General features: G+C 44.0%; 1 protein-coding gene across 3 annotated transcripts in view; it reads right to left on the bottom strand.

The window, feature by feature from the left end:
- srgap1a (SLIT-ROBO Rho GTPase activating protein 1a) overlaps window positions 1-23994 on the bottom strand; it is an 81534-nt gene that overhangs the window by 11565 nt on the left and 45975 nt on the right. For 2 of the 3 annotated variants that reach the window (XM_076732465.1, XM_076732466.1), the window contains exons 5-18: window positions 21950-22129; window positions 21099-21227; window positions 19136-19357; window positions 18465-18566; window positions 13443-13640; window positions 12871-12955; window positions 11724-11751; window positions 9731-9764; window positions 8416-8476; window positions 7550-7627; window positions 7225-7359; window positions 5366-5471; window positions 4986-5210; window positions 3523-3602 (exon numbers count right to left, since the gene is read on the bottom strand). In XM_076732465.1, coding sequence (XP_076588580.1) covers window positions 3523-3602; window positions 4986-5210; window positions 5366-5471; window positions 7225-7359; window positions 7550-7627; window positions 8416-8476; window positions 9731-9764; window positions 11724-11751; window positions 12871-12955; window positions 13443-13640; window positions 18465-18566; window positions 19136-19357; window positions 21099-21227; window positions 21950-22129 — 1663 coding nt within the window. Of the gene's footprint in view, window positions 1-3522; window positions 3603-4985; window positions 5211-5365; window positions 5472-7224; window positions 7360-7549; window positions 7628-8415; window positions 8477-9730; window positions 9765-10447; window positions 10554-11723; window positions 11752-12870; window positions 12956-13442; window positions 13641-18464; window positions 18567-19135; window positions 19358-21098; window positions 21228-21949; window positions 22130-23994 lie in introns of all 3 variants that reach the window. The other variant, XM_076732467.1, reaches the window with a different exon arrangement.

The raw sequence follows: 23994 nt of genomic DNA, 5'->3' as shown, positions 1-23994 counted from the left end.
AGCCCTTTATGAAGGGAAAAAGGACGAGCCTTGTAGTACAGTGAAACACACTGCCCGTTAACATGTGCAATCCAATATACAGTATGCCTTCTGGGGCACTTGACAACAAGGACACCCTACTCTACCGCTGCAAAGTGATATAGAATCAATGTGCCAGTTAGTTCACCTTTGACCTTGTAGTGAATTTACCAGCAGATCACATCAATGTATTGAGTGTGTGTGAGATTTGTCACTCTAAAAACAGACAATTAATCTCCAGGTATGACAGCCATGAGCGGATATACAGAAAATGCAAATACAGATAAGCCAGATAAAATGAGGAGGAGGAGGAAGTGACGACAGATGAACTGAATGAGATCAAATAAACAGGAATAAAAACAGTATAAATAAAACATATGTATCAAACATTTCCCAAAGCTTTCACAAAGAAAAAGCTTTAAGAGGAGATTTAAAAGAAGCCAGAGGCTTCGTGTGTCTGTGCTCAGCAGGCAGGGGGCTCCATAGTATGGGGGGCTCTGATAGCAAAAGCCTGGTCACCTTTAGTCATAAACCAAGACCTGGGAATAACCAGCAGGGCTCCATCCGTGGATTTTAATGGTTGAGAGGGCACAAACCAGGTCAATAGATCAGAGAAGTATTTAGGAGTGAAGCCATTTAAGCCCTTAAAAGTAAGCGATGAAATTTTAAAATCAATTTGAAATCTAACAGGGAGCAGATGAGGGGAGGGAAGCACAGGGGTGATGTGATCATGCCTCTTTGTTCCAGTTGCGGGTCGAGCAGCAGGGAGCCCAGACTGATACCAGAGTAAAGTGCATTGCACTAATCAAACTGAGAATAGATGAAAGCATGAACAACTTTCTGTAGATCAGCAATTGATAGAAATGACCTAATTTTAGAGATTAACTTGAGCTGGAAGAAACATGACAGAGCAACACTTTTGCCTTGATCGTCAAAACAGAGCTTAGCATCAAATGTTACCCCTAGATTCCAAACAGCATGCGCAGAGACCACCAAAAAATCTGATGAATTTTGTGGGACTGAACAGAATGACTTCAGACTTATCATCATGAAATTTAAGGAAGTTTTGGGACATCCAGGACTTGATATTAGAGAGGCAGGTTGTGAGATTAGCACGTATAACTGAGTGAAGAAGAAGTAAAGAAGCAAAATCAACAGTCTGCTCTGTCTGCAGTTAGCAGAAGGTCATTCATAACCTTAACAAGACCTGTCTCAGTACTATGAAGTGATCTAAAACCAGACTGGAAACTGTTAAAAAAAAGACAGCCCTAGTTTGTGCTTTTATTAATCTAATCAGGTATTAGTGCAAGAAATAAAAAGGAAGACAACTGTGAGGATGAACTGATTTTCAAAATAAAGATGATGATGATGGTGGCTGGTGCCAGTTTATGCTTCAGTTTAAGCATCCACTTTTCTGAAACATATACAGTATATGTGGTGATCCTTTCACAGGATTGAGAGTCCACAGCCATGCTAGCTCCTGTGCGAGGCTGCACTTGTGTTGAGCTAAATGCTAACGTCAGCATGCTAACATGCTCACAATGACAACGCTAACATGGTGATGTTTTGGGGGTGTAATGTTTACCATGTTCACCATCTTAGTTTATCATCTGTATGTCAGCATTCTAACATTTGGGAATGTCATTAGTTTTGCAGATACAGGTTAAATATGTTCTTATTGTGCTGCGGAAAGGCGTTACAAAACACCTCACATGACACCACCTTCATTTTTCCACTAACACCTGATGGAAGCCGCGACCACTGAGCTTTACTGTCTGTGTGTGCTCTGTGTAAATCTGCACAGTCCAGATCATCTCTGAGCTAATGAGCTAACACACTCCAGGGGGTCCGCGCCGACCAGACGAGAACATTTCCGGACAGCTACTTAGAGCAACATGTGGAATGACTTTTACTCCTCTGTCTGTCTGTCTGTCTGTCTGTCTGTCTGTCTGTTCAGTGTTCACTGACTTTGAGGGCAAAGAGAAGGAAACGAACATTTTAAAACGTTTTCAGTCTGCAGAATCAAATGCTAGTAACCAAACAGGAAAAGAGGTTTGCTTTTGTGTCTCAAATCCAAATGAGGTCATGGGGACTTAAAAATAACTGATGACAATAACTTGACCACAGGTCAAGCTTCCACAGGGAGGGACTGGAGTCAGTGAGGACATCCTCCCAGTCCGCTCAGAGAAGCTTTTGGAACAAAACCAAGGCAGCAAGGGATTTCTGAAAACATAATCTTCCATTAATTACTCAAAGACTTGATAGCTGCCATCTGTGTTGAACAGTGGGAATCCACACACACTGAAGTTTCCCTGTCTCATCAGATGTCCTTTTCAGTTCGAAAGGACATCCAGATGATGACTTTAATTTGCAAGCAGAGTGATTAACAGCTGGCGTAATGAGAGGAAATCAAATATATTTCCAAACTCCGTCTATGGAGACGGATGATGAATGGGGACAAGGAGCCCCTAAAAATCATCTCTGGGTGTGAAAAGCTGATAGGATCGGGGCTGCTGTCGTCACCATGGAAACAGGTTTAGGGAAGTCTGTTACTAAGGTAAGACATGAAGACTTACATGGAGTGCAGGATAACTCTTTTTTGCTCACATTGTCTACATCTGGTCAGCTCTCTGTCCCAGACATTCATCACTTTTTAATGAGCTGGAGGTTTTATTGTCTTTTCCTGCTTTTTGCTGGATATACTGATATTTTGCTGTCAGCTCGCTCACTCGCTCGCTGTTTGATTTGAACCAGACCGACTGGTTTCCATTTCACTCAAACAAAGGACCACATCCATGAGCACACAAATCTACCACATCCCGCCATGTCTGCGAGAGGTCTTGTATCCTCAAGTGTCTATATGAGCCTGGTGTTTTTTTAATGTCTTCATATTTCTCTTGGACACATGGAAATGAAGTTAAACATAGAGACCCTCATTTCTGAAAAGCTATTAAAACCTGACACTTTCGACACACACTCCAAACATTTGCTTTGCTTTTACAAATCACTATTTTCACAAGGTAATAAAAAAAAAAAATCAAGGGAATTGAATTGAAATGATTTAAGCCAAGGCCATGACCCATGGGAAACAGAGCCCTCTCCCAAGGGGTCCAGTGGGTGCAGACCACCATGGAATTTGTAAAAGGGGGATGTGGAAGTGTTCCGAGGCCCCAGGGGAAAAGCACAACCATTAGAATATGAATGGCCATCCGTCAGTGTGAGCCTAGTTCCCTGGCCCTTCAAGGTTACTGCATTAACAGGCTGAAAGGCAGGATTAGCTGCAGAGAGCTGAGTTTAACCCTTGCAGCACCATGGACACGAAGGAAAACTTCGATTTGGACACACTCAGTAAAGGGATGGGACAGTACAGAACTGCATTGTCCATGTGAGGGTATATGTTGTGGTGTGACCATTAAAGTTAATCACTGTTGTTTGAAATGCAGTATGGTGAAAAAAACATAAAGAAACAAAAGATTAAATCATCTAATAAGTATGATCACTCACCGTCCTCGCTGGTGTGTGTCTCTGTCCCTCCCTCGTTCTCCACTTCCTCCAGTGCTCCGTGCTCACTGTAGGGGCTCTCACTGTGGGCCACAACATGCAAACCGTCAGGGTCTCAGCCAAGGCAGGGTCAGAGGTCAGGGGTCGATGGACAGGTTCAAAACCGACAAAAAGTCCAAATCACTTCCTCTTGGGTAGTTTTTTTCCTTCACTGCTTTTTCTTTCAGGGAGTGTAAGTAGTTTGAAGACACTTTATCTTCTAATTCAGTTTACGCTATAAGACTTTTGCTTAAGTCTCAACAGTTAAATCTCATTTCAGTGAAGATGACAAGGAGAAAGAGGTTTTTCTTCTACTATTAACAAGACCTAGAGGAAGTTCAAACAGCGGTCATTCTATGAGAGGCTTAGATCCTCTATCTGTGGTTGGGGCCTCTTTTTTCTACATGGTCTTCTTCTGGCATCATGCTGAGAGTGCTGGCAGTACACGCACACACACACTTTACAGAGTACCCCTGCCAGGAACTGAACTGTCTCCTCCCATGCTAACATGTCACCAGCCGCCTCCTCTTCTGGAGGCAGCCAAGACAACAAATCTCCCCAGGGCTTCATGTGCCTTGTCGGGGGGACATGGTCGTGCTGAGACAGCTGATTAGCTCGAGCCAGGGATAAATCCCTGTCAGCCTGTGGTGATGTGGGGGCATAGAGAGGGAGAAACAAGTGATACGCAGTGCTTACAGATGTGGAGCTGGCAAAGAGCCTCAGGTTTGATCTGTCTGACTATGTGCTGCAATTCATCTAATCATCCTTTCCCTGCCTGGTGACCTTTCTCTTTCCTCCTGCTGTGATTGTGGTAATTAAGGTGATTGTTTCAGTGTGTCTCACCTAGAAAAGAGTCCACCACGTGTAAAGTCAGCACTGAAATGCTTCTTCCTTGCCATGTTTCTTAACCACAGACACCTAATTGGTGTGTGTAATTGCTCATATCAACTCCACTGACATAGTACTGACACAGCTGCAGAGCTGAGCATGCACGCATTCCTGCATGATGACTGAGTCCCCAAGGAAGGTTTGGTCCATTTGGCTGCATGCCTTTGTTCCATCCCCGGTAAAAAAATAAATAAATAAATAATAATATATATATATATACTTACATATATATATATATATATATATAAAATAAGATTTAAAAAATAAATAAGAGAATGTCTATCAGACTCTCAAACTGACATTTCCTTGTGTAAATCTGTGCAACAGCATGAAGTGACCTCACCAGGAGGCTTTCCATCATCATCTAAAACAACTTGACCTTCAGTCACAGTGACGGGGTGGCCTTGGAGCGAGACTGTGTGTGTCTTGTAACCCAAAGATCAGAAGCTGAAACAGCATTTGCAAAAAGCCTCTAAAGCCTGACTTCATGCCTGGATAACTAATCAACTGCGATAACAACTCCATGCGTCATTCCTCACCAATAGTCTCCTCCAGCCATACACTTCTCATAGATGGGCCCATCCAGTTCTTTGGCATCAGGAAAGATGGTCTCGTGATGGATGATGATGGTCTTGATGATCTCGTTGACATGAGCCTGGCAGGACACCTGGTCCTGGCTGTCCGGTGTGGGCATGAGTGTGGGGCCGAAGCATATAGCCAGGTTGTACGGGTCCATCATGTTCTCATCGCTGTACTGGGACAGGCTGGAGAGAGGAGGGTGGGTGGAGGGGGGTAGATGTGGACAAGGAGACAAAGAAAAGGCTGAATGAGAAGAGGACACAACACTGGGGACAGTATTTCAGACATTTCAGACTTAGAATGACATTTTAAGAAGCTGGGGAGATGTGTATAAACATACTGGTTGAGGAAGGCGAAGAGGTAGCGCATGACGATGAGGACTGATCTGGGAATGGTCAGGAGGATCTTACGGATGTACAGCGCTCTCTCATACAGGTTCTCTATTCCTAGAGCAGCAACAAAAGGACAGAGAGGGTATAATGTTAATATGGTAAAATGTTAATACAAGAAGAGAAAATACTGTTAAATTAATAAAGACTTTGGACAGCAACTCTTCGATGGTACCCGACAACGAACACGCCAAGTAGTTTTTTTTCCTCTAAAAGAAAACAGCATCTCTCTAAAATCATTTGTCAAGTTCTCAATTATTTACTTTTCCCTGCCTTACAGAAATGAGGATGTCACTAACAAAGGAGCAACTTTGCCTAAAACACATCTATTGAAGGAACATCACCCTTACTTTAGAATCTTTCTCTGTGCTACATCAACATGCTGGAGAACACCAACCTTTTTGTCTTTCATTACTATCTCATTTGTTCTGCTGTGACACTTGAAGCAGCCTACTTTATTTGGCTAAGCTGGGGCTCTGCTGCCTGCTAAAAATAGCCTTGTCACCCTCCAGCCACTTTGTGCCATCTGGGACTGGGGCTTCTGGGATGGCTGTGATGTATTTCATTTTTCATGAATACCAAACTAGAATTCTGCAAGGCTCCTTCAGAAGCTTCAGAAGCTACTATTTAAAGCTCTGCTTCAATGTACGCTTATACATCACCTACAAACACACGTGAGCACACCCACACAAAACACCCTGCCGCCAAAATGAAAGATATCAGTCGCTGCCGTGGAGGGAAAAAAAACAGAGAGCAGATAAATGGAAAAGGGATCTTGTAGCTGGTCTGAGCTGCCCCATATGGAATAAGCAGAGGGTTTTTAATATGGAGCCTGCTGGGCGTTCAGCCCACACTGCAATCACTGGCATGTTGAGCTGGGGAATGTAAACAGGGAATCCCCATCACTCATCCTGCACAAATGTGTAAAAGTACACCCAGGAAACACACCAGACACACTTCACACACTGGCGACTACACAAAAGCCTGCATGAACATTAGAAGACACACAAAGCTGCACAAGGCATTACAGCACAAGTTGTGTCCATGTGACTAGTCTGTGCATGTTCAACTGTTCTTGATGAGAGCTTAAAAGCCTTCCATGTAATGCCTTTAAAGATCAGAAGAAGCCACACAGACTGATCTGTGAACTGTCTCACAGCGAACTGACAATGTGACTATTCTTATGAGGACTTCAGCGTAGATTCAGCTCTGGATTCAAATGCTGCTCAGTGCTGCGGACATTTAACATTCCATCACAGTGATACAAGCATGGCTCAGCTTTGTGCCACTTAGGACACATAATAATCCTTCTCTGTACTCAACTGGATACCACAAAGAGAAAACAGAAGTCAGAGCCATTCAGCTGATGAAACACTACAGACGGGTCATGGTTCCTCTTCATCTGAGGGCTGTGTTTGATGAGAAATACACACTGTGTGCGACTACTATAGATACTACAGATCTGGTGAAAAGACTTGAGACATAATAAGAAGCACAAATAATTGAAGCATTGAAGCATACAATAAAAATGTCCAGGAAAAGCATAAGTAAGCATTCGCCTAAACATTTTCAATAGAAACAATCTGCACAGCCTCACACTGTATTCCTGACCACAGCCTGCTGCAGTCCTACAGCTGACACACAGGGGCTGTGAGCACTAAGTGGGTGTAACTTTAAGGCATGAGGACACAGTTTGGGTGAGATTAACTTGCCCAGCAGAAAGACTCAACAGAAAAACACTGAGCTGTTGTGCCACAATGAACCACAAAGAGATGCACTCAGAATCACTGATATGTGTGTGCGTTCTTACTGATGCAGGCCAGCAGATCATTGAACCTCTCTTTGGGGAAAAGAGGATTCTCCAGACCACGGAAGTAAAGTTTGAGAACGCCAGCCACCGAGTTGATGTCATGATTATTCTCATCATCTGTCAGGGGGTCGTTTCCTGAGACACAAACAAGCGAGCAGGTTAGCTGGACCTAAATCATTTCAAAAGCACATGATTTTATGGGAAATATAACTAAATAAAAACTCAAAAAGCCCACTGGCTAAATATGGTCCCTGTAATGTGTGATGAATAGTTCATAATTGTGCAGATGATCTGTAGTAAATCTATCTTTACAGGCATCATGTACCTCTTTCAAATGAGTTCTTGATGTCATTGACTTCCAGCTGGGATCCAGATACACGAAATATTCCTTGATGTTGGAGGCCTGCACAGAGAAAGACAAAGACACAGCGTAAGACAGGAGGAACACAACGTAAAGGAGGAGCAGACACGCTCAACATGCTCAGAAATCCACTCTGATGCTCATAGACAGAAACTCCCTCACTCAGCAAAAGTTGGACCAAACAGGCACATCCTGTTCATTAAGCCCCTTCACTTTTCCTATTAAGGATAATTAAGGAGTCAGAGAGGTCGCAACTAAGCTTTGGTAAAGTGTCTTCCAGCTGGGATTTGGACTTAATAAGGGGAGCGGTCAAGGGTCAGGAAGAAGCATGATTAGTCCGCTGTTTGTCTTTTAGATTTCTCTTTGTACATCACCAGAGACACAGCAGACGAGCCTGCACACCATGTCACTGCTGCCACATCTTAAACATTCACTCAGAGTGTCTTTTTCAATCTGCTTTCAAACCAGATTCATAAGTCATCACTCGTGTCAGGCTACGCTGGTGTGTCTGTTTGTCTCACGGTATGTTTGTGAAGCTGGGTGGAAAAGGCTGAGCTGCTGTAAACAGGATGGAATCTGTATTTTCCCATGACTGCAGCTGAACACACTGAAACCCCAACATGAAAAACTATGTGCACACCCAAACAATTAGCGCCTGGAAATCACTCAAGTGTCACTTTACACCAAAGTCGGACAGACTTGGAAATGAAGCACGTTGTAGTCGTTATGTGAAAAGAATTCATGAAAGAAAATCTAAATGGTGTCACCAACTTATGATCGCTTCACTGAAGTGACAAAAATGTCTCCACACTGTACAACAACCAACTCACCATACAAATTGATGTAGCGAATGCAGCTCTCAACCACACGGGGGATGGCTTGTCCAGAGTCCTTTGAAGGCAGCATAACAAAAACATCCAGGTGTCAAATCAGGTATAATATGCAGTTTTTATCACATCAACAAGAGCTAGAGTCCGACAGATATTGGAATTTTGATAAAGCTATCAATATATGACAGTAAATGCTGAGTAAATGTAATGAATGATTTGAATTAACTATTAAAGGAAATGTACGATATAAATCTACTGTCTACATTTATTATGACAGTTTACTTCTTTGCCATTTCTTTTTGCACATCTGGAAACATGTTGCTCAATGGAAGCACAGCTGTGATTTCCTGATGTAGACCGATGAGGTCGGCCTGCTGGTATATCGGTCGGGCTCTAACAAAAACTGGTTAACGTGATGTTAAACGTACACAAACATGCACACCCAGCGTAAGAGGAGGTCGCAGGTTTAGACACAATGTGAGGGAGATCTTCCTGAGACAGACCGAGTTCACTTCACCAGCTGTTTGATTTCATGCCCAGTCTCCCATAATCACTCACTGATTATGAAATATGACAGCAACGAGCATGTACAAACCTGCTGTCCAACACGTTTTGATTGGCCTCCAGTGGTGCTAAATATACTTTATGTCTTGTTATGCTGGCAATCAAGTGCACCCTATGTTTAAATGAATGAGAACTTATCCTAAGAGGAGCACTCTGGGTGTGGAGCTGAGGGCAGGAGTGGTGGGATGAGAGGAGCAGAGAAAACACATTCCTCTCACGCACTTAGACGTTGACTGCACTCTTGTTGTGCCACGGTGCCAGCTGCTCCTGCGGCTCAGCGCTGGACAGGGACTCGGTACATGCTTTTAATGATACACTGGATCTGTTTACAGCCCTCAGGGGTATACACACAGTCCAAACACAGCAACTGTGCCAAAATCGACAATCTATCGTTGGAGTGGAGCCGTGAGGATTGAGGCACAGGTCTGGTGCAGCAGGATTATGTAATATTATCCCTTTGGATATGTGAGAGTGGGGATGACTGCTTTATATAATGTAAATTCAATACCAATTCTGAGGTTGGAAGTGGTTTATGCTGGGAATTTCACAATTGAAACTAAAGACAATTTGCTCTGTTTAAGGAGAGAACGCTCAACTCAGTCTGTCTCAGTCGACCCACTGAAGTCAGGTAACAAATATCAGATTCAGACAAACACAACACGGGGTGAAAATGTTGTTAAGGCAGGACAGGTAAAGGAAATGAGCGCAGGCAAGCAGCATGGGCCCCCCCAAGATGCTTCAAGGTGTCTACCTGATGTCGAGCGTGTGAGTTCCGTCGTCCACGGCTATAGACAAATGTCGCAAGTGCCAGAGATGAGCACAGAGAGACAGAAAGAGAGAGAAAAGGCAAGACCCAGATTAGGACCACAGGAGCTGCCCACCAAAGCTTTCACCAAGAGCGCACCCTCATTCCACTCTGTGCTGACATCACACCCGAAAAGTAAACCACAGGAAGAAGTGCACAGGACCAGGCAGGACTGGACACAGCCACCAGTGAGAGGCAGTGAAGAGGCCCGGCGTAGGGAGGCAGCAACACCTTATCAGTCTGGCGTCCGCTCCCCGACCGCCATTTATACTGCTGTTTTTCACTGGCCTCTGCTCTCGCTCCGGAGGAGGAGGAGGAGGAGGAGGAGAGAGTATCTCTGCCAGAGCAGCTCAGTGATGCCAGGTCAGCAGTGAGTCAGGGGAGCTGATGGAGGCAAACATTTATCCCTCCAACTGCCGCTCCTCTCCTCCTGCAGCCCTCCAGATCTATCAGTGCCACCGTTTACATGTCGAGACGCAGATCGCCAGCGCTCACTGACTCATGAGGAAGGTTTCCAGAATCCATCTTAGCACACGTATGTAGAAGTTAAATCAAAGCTAAGATGCTTTGGGGGAACCCACCAAAATGGCCAGAAAGCCAGAGCAAGACAGAAGATAGATAGGAGGAGGAGCAGCGTCAAGCGGGCAGACTGGTAATCAGTACCTTGATGAATGACTCCAAATTGCCATTAAATAACCTAACATTAAAAACAGAGCGGGGTCTAGTCCGCCGGGTGCCAGTGTGGGTTTTGAGTGGCCCATTGGGATGTCTAGAATACAAAGAATGCATCAGAATAAGTAAACAATGCAGCTTTCCTTTCAGAGCGCTTTATCTATTCTCAATAACCTTTATGTCCGTCACAAACTTCTAAACCGAAGTTGAAGCAGACTAATCTTTAAAACCCTTTAAAACCCGCCTGGAGATGATGGACAGGCGAATGAGGGCATTTTCAGACACTGCAGAAACTGAATGAACTTTTTCTTTATAATCCTGTCTTTTCTCTCTCCACAAGATAACACAGGCCAGTGAAGTATCAGACCCGCTGGGAGCATTGTATGTGTCAGCATCTACCTCATGACAGGCCCCGCGGGGGATTCGCCTCTCTTAGTTTGTGTGGATGTGTATGTGTGACCTATTGCAGTTTGGCTTCTTGTGACCTGTAGGACTGAGATTAACAGAGTCCAGGACTTTGGTTTCTTTTGCTGCTCAATCACAGTAACAGAATTATTCTGCTAGAAAGACCCAAAGATGTTCTAAATGTCTGAAAAGAGTGAAAGATCATCATGACGGTTTCACAGAACTCTACTTAATGTCTTCAATTTTTTTGTTTTGTCTGATCAACAGTCCAAAGCCAAACTATATTCAGCTTATAAGGATATAAAACAGAGAAAAGCAGCAAAAAAAGAAAAAGTAGGGAATTTTTTAAAGTGGAGAAGGAATATTTGAATTACTTTTCAGAAAATGTGATCTTTCCTCTGCAGTTCTATCAGGGCAAAATAAACTTCAACCTAGACTGTTTTGATTATAAAAATAACAAAAAATACAAAGCAATGTAAAATTAAACAAAATCAAATTAATGTTATCTTCATTGCTGACTGCCTACGGTTTAGTTTACAGTCAGGTCGAACTGAAAATCGTTAAAGGTCTGATATAGAAGTACAGTCACCTGCAAACAAGATACCAGGTTGAGCTTTCAAATACGGAGGCCGACACATCTGCTCAGTGTTTAGCAGAGGCTTTTTTTTGTTGTTCCTGAGTCTACCTACTGACTCCAGCTTTCATGGTCACAGTGCACCTCATGAGAATTTCCTGAGGCAAACTGTCCTCGCCTTGGTGAGCTGCAACATGTCACGAACGTTTCTGTCGCTGCTGAAAGGAAACAGGACTGGATGTGCATCTTGAATATGCACAGGTCCTGAAGTGTGAGCGTGTACTTTACCTTGTGGTCATGTAGTCAGCTCTGTGGCCTGCAGGCGAAGACAGAAAAGAGAAGAGACGTGAGGGGAAGTTAGATGTGTGGACATGTCAGGACCTGTTTCTGAGGTCCCTGCGGTGCATTTTGCATACGCCTGGTGAAGCATTTGAAACCTGCCATCTGTCCGCAACCGCTGGCCTCTTGAGCTGCACAAACAAACCCATCTACACACACACAGAGCTTGCACTTCACGCAACACTTCAGCAACATTACAATTACAGTACAAACATCTGCCAGGCTCACAGTTGTAAGTTTATAACTGACGTAGACAAACAGACACACTAATCATTACAGTAATACACAGAGCTGCAAGTCTGGACAGGCGAAGTTCGAGTTAAGCACAAAATAGCTTCCAAATGGTTTTGGAGAACAGTAGGAGGTTCAAATGTGCAGCCATCTGTTCCTGTTACAGGATCTGACCTGTCTGTGTGCCTGAGAGGCCCGTACTGTACTTCAGCTCATTGACAACAATATGATTAAGGAGCACGTGGGAGAAGCAGAGAGCTTTTCTCTCTCTCATTAGCACACGGTTTCATGAGTCATTAAGCGGACAGTTTGACTGAGACCACCAGGACTGCTGGTTAGAACAATGATTGACAGACACTCTCTGGGTTGACAGTAGATTAGCTTGAGGCCTTGAGGAGATCCCACCAATGCAGAACAAAGAGAGAGTTCCGATAATGACCGCCGCCCCTCTGATGCACGGCAGTCCATTAAGTTGGGCGCAAATCAATCACTAAGATGGATAATACAAATTCACAATCCCCCTCAGCTCTGGCTTGCCTGGATAAAACCCAGATTACCATCCAGGAGCTTTGACTAGTGGAAAAAGCAGGCAAACAATGGGAAGTATGCCACGGACAAGGCTGAAATTGCTGAGGGACTGCAGAAAATGAAAAGACAAAATCCAGCAACCAATTATTAGTTATGTTGGATGTTTTGAGTCTGATTAGGCCTAAAATACATCCTCATTTTGGATGCTACACACACACCAGAGAAATTGGATTTGACATTGAGAGGTAACAATCAAGAGCACATGCTCATCACAGAGTAAGAGGAACAGTGGGAGCTATAAAGGCAGATTATAAAAATAAAGGGATTGTGTCTATACCTTCACCAAGTGTCCTCTTCAGCAAGTCATGTTTGGCCTGCAGTTTGGAGATGAGATTACTGCCCTCCAGAAACTCCCGGAATTTCTGTGGAGAATTGAGAGTAATTACACGGCAGCCCCAAGTGCCAGCCAGAGCGCCCGCTCTTAAGACAGCAATCTACGATAAGAAAGCCAAGGGCAAAGGACACGCTGAGAGCCTTTTTAAAGCCGTTATCAGAGCATGTCCATCTTCAGACTGGAACAGGATGGCAGCTAGCCTTACAAAATGGAAATATTTTGGGAGAGCAGCGCCTCTGCCAACTGATCAAAGATTTCAAAGTGGCATGGTGCATAAGTGCATGGAGTTTTAACATTTACATGCAGGGATCAAAGCATTGTAACGTCCGGCTAAAAGATCTGAAGTCATATTTTCAGATTCATTTTAGAGATTTTTGCAGCAGCTCATAAGAAGTACAGAGACAATCAGACAAGAAAAATCGTGCATTTTCACTTAATAGACATAAAAGACAGCTCTGAAGTGGCTTCTGCTTGCTCACTCGTATACACCAGCATCCTCACACATCTCCCCTCACCATGAAGTAGAACTGCTCTGTCTCCTGCTGGTTGGCCCTCCTCTTGGCAATGCTGGGTTTGCTGAGGTACGTCTCTGACACAGTGGACTTGACCGACTCGGTGGATCGGCTGTGGTGGAAACACTCGGACACGTCGTAGTCTTCAATGGTCACCATGTCCTGGATGGTGGTCAGGGTGGCCTCCGAGGTTTTTTTGATCTGCAGAGGAAGAGTCGCGGGAACAGCTTAAAAGCTAGATGTCATCTCTTCACGGTGTTACCATTACAGCATACTCAGTGGCTTCTATTATCACACCTCCTAAAAGCATCTCGCTATCCTGTGACACTGAAAAATTCAGGTGTTTTCTGAGCATGTTCATAAAAATCGGCCCTTGAACTTCACTCCCAGTCAAAGCAATCAATTTGCATGCACTCAGAGGGCCAGAAGCAAGCAGTGTCTGCTGGACATGGTACATCCTCTCACAGGCTTTTAAGACTCATTTCAATAACTGCCTGTTCCCTGTGAACAGAAGACAACCTGCCAGAGCTTAGAACTTCCAGGACTTTGCCAAGCGTGTCCCGCCTTTTACTACAATGTTCAGCGAATGCAAGTACTGCAGGCCATGATGACGTATCTGGTATATGATGACAGAGGATGTGACAAACAAATGGGTGGGTAAATAAGATGGTAACAGCTCCATAAACATTTAGGAGACCATATCAGTTACACTGGACCATCAGTCAGCCTTCATTTTGGTATTGTGAAAGCAAGGCTTATAGGGAACCAATCTAAATGCAGAAGGTGTCATTATTCTACAGCCATTACATTGTGAAATCAACATTTACTTCACAAAGATAAGCCAAAGCAAAAAACTTGCCAGTTTAAGCACAGACATGCTTTGAGCTAAATGTTAAATCATGCTATCAAGCTCACAGTGACACTGAAAATACTAACAGTGTTGATGTTTAGCAGGTATACCATCTTAGTATAGCATGTTAGCATGCTAACATTTGGTTATTTGTACTAAAGTACAGCTGAGGCTGGTATTTTGAGCAAATTCAAACTGTGACCTGATAATGACCTAAACTCAGGAGATCACCAAAGTTATTAATTAACTCAGAGGGGAAGACAAATATCATGGCAATCCATCCTATATGTGTTATTATAGATATTTCTGGTATCAGTCAGATATCCAATCATCTGACAATGCCATGCCCAAAGCCACGTGCTAGCATGGCTACAAAGTCATGCAACTTCATTCTCAAAGTTTTGTTTCTGACCTAACAGTGGCCCTGGTATCTGGTATGATATGACCACGATCTACATAAACAAGCCCAATTCTTTCATTTGTGATTGTACCTATGATCTATGATGTAATAGATGTATTCAAATCAGGGGTCAGTCACAAGTGACACTGGCAATTCTGACTGATGGTCAATCGTCCAAATCATTAACCACCCAGTTTGCTAAAATAATCAATATTGAGCCATATAGGCTAAAAACATTTGCAGATCAGCAACAAATAGGAATAGGAAGAGAGAGAAACAGATAAAAGAGACAAACAGACAAGGAGGAAGAGTCTAGAGGCTGTCAAGTGTGAGCATGACTCACTGATGTGGAAAAGCTGCAGAGGGAAAGAGGCCATGCTGATGCAGAAACATCAACAACCACCTCTCAGGAAACTTTCAGCAAATTCTCAAATCTTGATTCAGCAGAGACACTCTGGGGAGGGTGAAGTGCTGGGACCATCAGAGCTCATTTGAGCGTTTTTAAAAGGTGGGGGCACCACAGGTCAACAGGGCCCTGAGTAAGACGCAGCTGGAGTTCCTGCTAATTATTCTTAATGGTCTGGGCCCTCACTCAAAGGTAGTGACCCCATTTCTTAGTTATTAAGTAGGTCTGAGCTCAATACTAATGAAAGAACAAGGTGGATTCCTGGCGTGCATGCGAAGACAACAGTGGATTACTGCCTGTTTCTTTAAACAGCTAGACCTGCAACTCTTTGGTCTTCAAAACAGGAAGAAAAAACCCTGAAAAGCAAAGCGGGCTTCACCCCCTTAATGTGCTACGCTGACGGATTACAGTGCTGACACTTGCACTTAGAACACATAATGTGGATGTCGTTACAGTGTCATCCATCCCATCGAGAAGCAAAAACACACTGCAAGTTGGAACAAGGGTAATGACAGCGTGGAAGAGGAAATGGCTCTGCGATCATAAAACTTGGCAAAAACATCATCCTGTCTCGTGACAACAGTCAGGGATTGTCGGTGATCAAAGGAGTGACTTTCTGCATGAGAAAGACAAAGAGCCTGGAACCTCCATTCCACAGAGAAAACACAAGCAGATACACAATTACACCAAAGACTGTGCTGTTTTATCCACAGCAGGTGTCCACGATAGGTAACTTATTGCACCACATTTTGGTTACACACTCTGTGTTTGGTCTGTCTCTGTCCCTGTGTGACTGGCGGTCTCATCCATGGTGGCCCCCGTGGAGGCGAGAGGCCCAGCTGTCATCATGAAGACAGGACCCATGCATGCGAGAGAATCGCTCCAAGTGAAGAAAAAAAGCTGTTGACTTTGTCCATTATTCAGCAGAGGAATAGTTACCAGTGTTCACTGCGGGGCTCAATTACAACAGAGCTCTTAGTGAGACTTGCTGGGTTTGCCCATTAGTCCCTGGAGCTGCACAACAGACCTGCAGAGAAGTCCCTGGGATTGAATTAAGTTTGTTTGTTTTTAATAAAGAACTATGACTCAGGTATTTCCTATGGTGCTGTGGCCCACCACTATGAGCAGCTAGGAATCAGCCTGGTTTGCTTACTTACATTCACTGGGCTGAAAATAAGTTCTGCAGTGTCAAAATCCAAGATGATTCCACTCATCGCACTGTAAAATCAGTGTTCTTGTACAGGGCAGCAGTACTATATCACTAGGCATTATTTCAACAACTATCATCACAGTTCAAGAGGCAGAACGCTGTCTAGAGCTTTCAACAGACTGTGTAGTAAGTGCGTTATCTGCTGATCATCCCACTATGAGCGCGCACACACATACCCACACAGGCTTTGATGTGCCTCCCGGAGTTTTATCTGAGGGAAAACAAACACTCCCTGTGAAAGGAGATGCTATTCGATTGCCAGAGTTTGGTGTTAAATGTCTTTAGATTATGAAAGAGAGCAGAGGAGAAAAATCAGGCTGTGTCAGCTCCGGTTCATACAGAGGCAAACAAGATCTAAATGGCCAGATTATTCCATCTGAAAAGAGATGAACCACGCTGCCTGACAAGAGGAGCTGAAATGAACCATGTCCTCGGAGAGCAGACTTCTTTAATGAAAAAAATTCTATTGTAATTTCTGCAGTGAGGCACCCAGCCGGGCTACGTTAACCCCTACGCCTCAGTAAGAGTGAGATCCAGAGTTTTCTCCTCGCGTTGCATCCAACCCTCCACTGACGCAGACTAAATTATTCAGCAATGTTTTCTTTCACTGTTTCACGGGAGTCAAAGAGGTTTAAGGAAACAGCTGCACTTCTCCTCAGCACTGCCCTGCAGCCCTTCCTGGACGGATAAAGACAGACTCTCTTCTCTCTTGTACATTTGACAGCCATGCTTGTAGGGCGTTCACTGCGCTTTGAAAGTTCATTTTTCAAGGATGTATCTGGCACACTGTGCCCGGGTGGAGAGGCCATCTGGTGATCCTAACACAAAGCAGCAGCACCCTCCAATTCTGACCCACCAGGACATCCGCTTCAGCGAGGCAGGCGGAAAGGGACATGGAGCAACCAGGGCTTGTCATCATACCTCGCACACACACGCGCACACACAGACACACACGGCTGCATGTGTATGTGCCAAGTTGCCAAAATATTGTACATACTGCAGGCAATGTGATGACCCCAGCAGGACTCTGACCAGCCCTGATGCACAACACACAACAAGGCACTGGGCCTGAAGGATGCTGAATAGGGGGCTGCAACTAGGATTAAGTAAGGAATTAATTAAGTAATCTGATTTTTTTTTTGTATTAACCAATTAATCATGAAGTCTATAAAATGTCAAAAAAAAGCATACACATTCAATTTAGATTGATATAAAACACGGAACTATCGAATATTTGCCATTTTTGCTCGATTACATAACTAAACAGATTAATTTTCATCCAACTGACTGATCAATTAATTGACCAGTTGTTTCAGGTTTAGTAATGTGCACCCTCTAATAAAACCACAGTTATCCTACCATCAGATAGATATATGCTCAGTCAATTCTATTTAAGTGTTGACGGTACGATGAAAAGGAATTTGAAGTCCCAGCGGATGTAGAGGAAGCTGAGAGACAAGCTCACGTGTTTCTGGGATAAAAGAAAGAAAGTGCACCGATGTGGAGGGAGCGAGAGGAAAAAGACAGAAGGCAGTGAGAGCTCTTAGAGAGGAAGCAGGTCAGACGTGATCCAAAAGCCAGCCTGATGGACGTGATTGAACTCTCTCAATCTGTGGCAGTCGTGGTACTTCTCTCCCATTGGCTTTCGTTTTACAGAAAATGCAGAGTTACCCGACGTGCTGCGGAGAGATTAAACCAGTACAGCCTGAGCAGCAGAGATGCACCTCCAATGTCAAAGCAGAGCAGCGCAGGACAGGTTTGTGCAAATAAAAGACAGAGACAGTGAATTCTACCTGTGGGAGCAAAAATGGAGGCTTCACAGAGAGGGTTTGATGGCTACCTGCAGGGCATGAGAGAGCGTGTGCATGTGTGTGTCTGTGTGTGGTGTGTATTTGCAACAAAAACTTTGATTCTTCAGAGATCATCAGAAACTATTCTGTATCTCACCTTGGATGACTTCTGGCAAAAGTTAACTTTCCTCTGTAGCTTTAATGCTCTGCACCTGTCAGCATCTTGCAACCAACAAATAGCAGCATAACTGAACTTGCAGACGACAAAACCGCAGCAGCAGAGAATATTTTTGACGTGTTTGACATATCTAAACCCCCACAGACCACAGATACCCGTATAAAGAGTTGAATTCATTTGCGCCATTTTACCTCTTCGTTCTCGATCTTCAGAGTAGCCAGGCGAGACTGCAGCTGCTGGAACCTCAGGATGAGCTCTCCGTTCACCGGCGGCTGCACCGAGATCTGACACACCTGGGGAGAAAAAAGAGGAAATGCAATGTCAGTGATCAAGAACCTGAAATTACAACCTACTGCAGGAAAAAGGAGGCCACATAACCTCTGGATTAAACAGGATGCAGGCATCCAAATTCTTCACCTGCAGAGAAACCCACAGTGATTTTTGCCAACTGAACGCAGACAGCCACACAACAGCAGCTAGTAAACGGACATGATATCAGCGTTGGCGGTGCCAGCCAAGCAGTAAAACTCACAACGCATGTTGAGCTACATGACTGCAGGGGCAGAATTAACACATGATTTGTCAAATTCAGTGCCCCATAAAACCTGATGCGGCAGCCCAGATGCAGTAAAACGCTGCGCTTAAGCCCCTGAAAATCAGACCTCATTAAGTCTGAGACTTTTTAATCAACTCCAAATTCACTTCCATGTTGTTCGGTGTCCTGGAAACAAAGCATCGTAAAACTCATGATATAAGTATGGTTTCTTTTTGCAGTTGTTTTCTCCATTTCCAGTTCTGGCAATTCTATCAGATTACAAATACAGAACTATTTCTGTTATCACAGATTGACTGAACTACGTACCTCGTCTCCCATATGAGGCTGGAACTCAAACTTTGCTGGTGGGCAGAAGGCTGTGGGATACATCTCCATGAACCTCTGTCTGTCACTCCGTGGGTCCAGACTGTCCACGGCATTCTCTATGATGTCCAGACCCTCGTGGCGTGACGTCTCGAGGTTGTATTCTGCTGACAGGTAGGTCCGCAGGGCCCGGTTCAGACTGGCGTGATACCCCAAATCACAGCACTGGAGGAGAGGAAAGAAGAGGATCGACGTCAGATGGAAAATAAACTTGAAATGTAAAAGTGGAAAAGGCAGAACCCACGAAAAGGAAAGGGTCGCCTCACCACCAAAATGAAGACACTGAACACTGACAGAAACCCACTACGACAGCAACACAAATGATCCTACCTGTCTCATAATACACAAACTAACACCAGGCAGCAACTGACGACTCTTTTCTCCGTTTTCATGAACAACCTGCTGATTATTTTCTTAATGAATTGATGAAAAGGGTAAACATGCGTGCTACAATTCTCTAAAGCCCAAGCTGAGGCCTTGAAGTAGCTTGCTTTGTCTGGTCAACTGTCCCAAAACCCCAATGGCTGATACACTGTATATCTCATTAGACAGCATGAAAACAGCAAAACTTCACATTTTTGCTTAAAAAGTGACTAAAATAGTAACCAAATAATTTTCTGCAAATAACGTTATCATTTCTCTGCACCAGTCAACAGCTGAATCAACGTTAGCGATGTTTTCTAAAGCTGTTTAAGGTTTGTTTAGAGCAGTAATTTTTGGAAACAGTAGAAAAACAAGCCAGTAATTTCATGTGATCAATCAACAAAACTTATTTCCTAGGTCAGTCTTAAATTACATGTGCAAACAGATCTGGAATTGACTGGAATAAGGTAAAACAATGATGACAGCCAAACAGGACACCACTTCAGCCAGCTGGTATACTTTGTTTTCTACTATAAAAAGTCTCCTTCATCAATAAACAAATGTGTCAGTCTGCACATACAACTCACACAGAGTGCATCCCACACACACACACGCACACACACACACACACACACACACACACACACACACACACACACACACACACACACACACACACACACACACACACACCCTGGTGAGATGTGAAGGCTTGCGAGCAAAGCGGGGAGAGGGGTAATTTCAGCGCACAGCATGCCGCTGAATAGAGGTTGCATTTCTCTTCTCTTCCAGTCTTATCTGGAATATAAAACCTCAAAACCTCAGAAAACCCAGCCTTCTCCCTTTTCCTCGGAAACGCCACAGAAAAATGGCGCAGTACGTTTATTGCTCTACCTAAATAATAATAACCAAGGGGAGTCCTATCATAAATAAGTCATTTATCAGTATGGAAGCAAAAAGGTCAAACAATGTGCTTTCAAGGCAGAGTAGAGAGACGTGGGTGCTGCAGTGAACGGAGCGATGACCCACAGCTGGAAATGATGGAAACAACAACAACAGCAACAGCAACGAGGCTTCAGGTGCAGGGCTACTCCCACTCTCTGTTCAGAAGGATGTTGAAACACTTCAACACTGCGACAAAATGTGAGGAACACACAGCAGAACTGAGGATAACGTGGATTTTCAATAACAACCTGAAGAGAAGAAGAACAGTTTTTAGCACAAAAGTTAATAAGCTGCTTTAATTCTGTCCTGCCCTGTAATTTCCATCCTATGGTCTGGTGCCCTAACATCTCTTTTATATCAGGCCCAGCTGCTGAAGCCATCTGATCATGGTTTGAAAGCTCTTCTGTGAAATCAGCCCTGCACAGTAATGGGTCTTCTGCATGAGGTAAGGACCTCAGAGTGTGTCTTCTGTTTATGTGACAGTGTCCTCAGCAAAAAACTTTTCCCAGCTAGTCTCACTGGAGACAAACATGCCTGTGCTAAAGATGAAGCTGTCTCAGAAGAGCACTGACAAAAGCATGTGGTTTCATGTACTTACATCAATTAAGTCCGACAAGTCATGGATGTAGTATTTGAAAACGGAGGAGTTTGACGCCTCCAGTGTCAGCAGGTACTCGTTCCGCGCTTTGATCGACTTCAGCTTGTTCTCTGAGTACTTGGCTTGACGCTGATGAGAGAATTACAAGCAGGAATGAGAAATAGACAACAACAGAGCAAAGGAGGGAGGATGAATTTAATGAGCTCAGAATTGCCTTTTTGACAAGTGATTGTGCTTTTATGTCTCTGCACGCACCGCGCGTCCTGGAACCGAGACTGGATTACAGGCAAAACAACTGCTTCAGTAAACATTAGAGAAGAAATAAGCTAAATTCTGTTTAAAATAGAAAAAGGGAACAAGACGGAGAGAAGAAAAACCTAAACTAAAAACAGCCTGTGTCCTTCGCTTCAACCAGAGTGTCTCAGTCTGAGCCATCTGTCTTTGTCCTACACTTCCTCTCTACCAGACAAATACAATCTGCTAGTTAGTCACCATACACTGACCCACGGGCTCTGACTCACACACTTGCAAATCATCCATATTTTAACACTTCCCGAATGCGTTCCAGGAAGAGTCACGTTAAAAGGCTATTTAATCGTTTGTCACAGAGTTGTAACAGAAAACAGGCCTGTTCTGAGAACACAAGGCCTGCTCGTTGACACGTGTGTTCCTTTGCTCACGTCAGCGGGACCTCTGAGAAGAAGCCATGCTGGGTTCTAAATCAAGAAGCTTTCCTGCCTTTTTCTTGTTATGGCCAAACTACCAAAGGGAGTGGTGTGACTACTAGTTGAAATGCCTTTGTCACAAATTGGATTAAGTTTGTTAAGCGTGGTGAGCCCCTGGCTCTCTACCTTCTCTTTCATCTTCTCGATCTTCTTCACGGAGCTGCGTCTCTGGTATTTGTCCTCCATTCGGATACTGAAGACTGGATCTCCCCTGCCAATCTGCTTCTCCTCCTGCTTCTCAGCCTCCTTCAGCTTGCTCTCGGCGCTGATGCTCTCAGAGTGGTACATGTGGTAGGTCTTCATCACCTGGAGACAAACAGTACTAATAAGCTGAAAGGAAAAGCATCTTAAAGGCCTCTTTGTCATTATTTCCTTTTTTTTTTAATGATTGGCAAAGAGCAAGCTCCTGAAAGGGGACAGTGGTAGTTAAAATGTTGTGTTTCAGGTCAGTTTCTGTGAGGTCAGAGGTCAGAATAATCCATCTTCATAGTCGCAGCTGACCTTTTATAACCCACAACTAAGGTTTCCATCCTTTGACCCGCTCATTCATTACAAATCGATTCAACTCATCTCACAGCAGGCAGTCGGTCTCTCCCTGGACCACAAACCAAAGACAGATTCTCTCCAGGCTTTTTATACGAGGCTCTCATACGACCACAACTACCACCAATCACTGCAGCTAAATCTAACATGCTGCCTTCGTTGCGCTGTTTGAAAAAAAAAAGAAGGAAAAATCCAGTGAGAAAGAAGATTTGGGTTTGTCCTGATTTTGACATGAAGTTAAGAGGGAGGCTGGTTAATTGGTTAAAGGTTGTATTCAGATGGTATTAAAGCTCAGCTTCATTTTTGGAGAGCAAATATAGCCATAATGGGTCAAAACCACAAGGACTTCTGGGAATTGAAGGCTAACATGTAGCATATGCTTCTTTTGTCTAAATAGAAATATTTACTTTTGTGAAGGCTTTAATGACATATCTTGAACCCTTACACTCATTGTGTCATCACGCTGGAGCAATTCAGTACAAGGGAAATGGATGGCATTGATGGGGAACAGCTGATTAGCACTACTTCCTGAAGTTTGAGTCACCATCATCAGAAGAGGTTGGCGTGTGAGCGTTACTCATATATACTCCATGGATCCATTTAGCAGTGACTCAATGGCTAAGCAGCAGGTAAACCACTAAGCACAAACAATGAGTACGTCAAGAGAGCACAGAGATTCTAAAAGTCATATTAACACTGAAATCACAAGGCTGATCTCAGGACAGTGCAGATGAATCAGTGGCTGTGGGAGAAACATCAAGGCTGAAGTGCAGACGCTAACGTGGAGTCATCAGCAAGAGAACTCACTCACCCTCACAGATTCATCAGAATTAACAATTTACAGTATTAAATGAGAGAAGAGGAGAAGAGAGAGGAGAAGATGAAGGGGAGAAGGTGTTTGTCCTCTATTCTACAACTATCTTCCAGCAGAATGTTTTTCTTTCGATGTTTGTTTAGTAATCTTTGCTTTTTTTTCTTTTTTTGAATTTCATTTGTTCAAAAAACAGCAAAGACGTGACCTGGTGTGTTTCTCATCAGATGTTACATGTATTCAGACTTTTTCTAACATTAAATCTCTCTGCCGTAAAGCTAGGCCGGGGTTCCTGGCAACAGGCCAAATGTATTGAACTGGGAATAAAAGCAGAAAATACATTCAAACTCCCAGGAGAAGGCAGCGATACAGAGCACCAGAACCAACTCCAGCAAATTACAGCTCCACAACCTGTGTATGCAATACACTTGTCTGCACAAAACCTCAACTTCAGTACACATAAAGACTCACCCACCTCAAAATCTAAACATCTTTCTCCCAAACTGAGTTATTTCGGTATGAGTGGAACAACAGAGCAAAGCCTGGTTTGTCTGGAGCTCTCTGCCTTTGGTGGGGTTTGGCCCAACTGGAACCAGTTTAGAGATGGGTGACTGACCTTGGGCCTTGTACTCCTCACTTACTGGTCTGGAGTCTGCCGCTGCTGTGTTTACTTTGGTGTTTCTCTTCGAGGGACATATTTAGAGACGGAGCAGACCTGTTATTTCATTGGCGGAGGCCGACATTGGGACCGTGTCTGTCTGATGCAATAGCTGCCCAGTGTGTATGTGTGTGTGTCATCCCACAGGGACTAAACCAG

Source organism: Chaetodon auriga, chromosome 6 (assembly GCF_051107435.1).
Source record: "Chaetodon auriga isolate fChaAug3 chromosome 6, fChaAug3.hap1, whole genome shotgun sequence".
In the NCBI taxonomy this organism is placed as follows: Eukaryota; Metazoa; Chordata; class Actinopteri; order Chaetodontiformes; family Chaetodontidae; genus Chaetodon; species Chaetodon auriga.
Note: the sequence above shows the minus strand (reverse complement) of the source record. Positions and strands in the feature narration are given on the sequence as shown.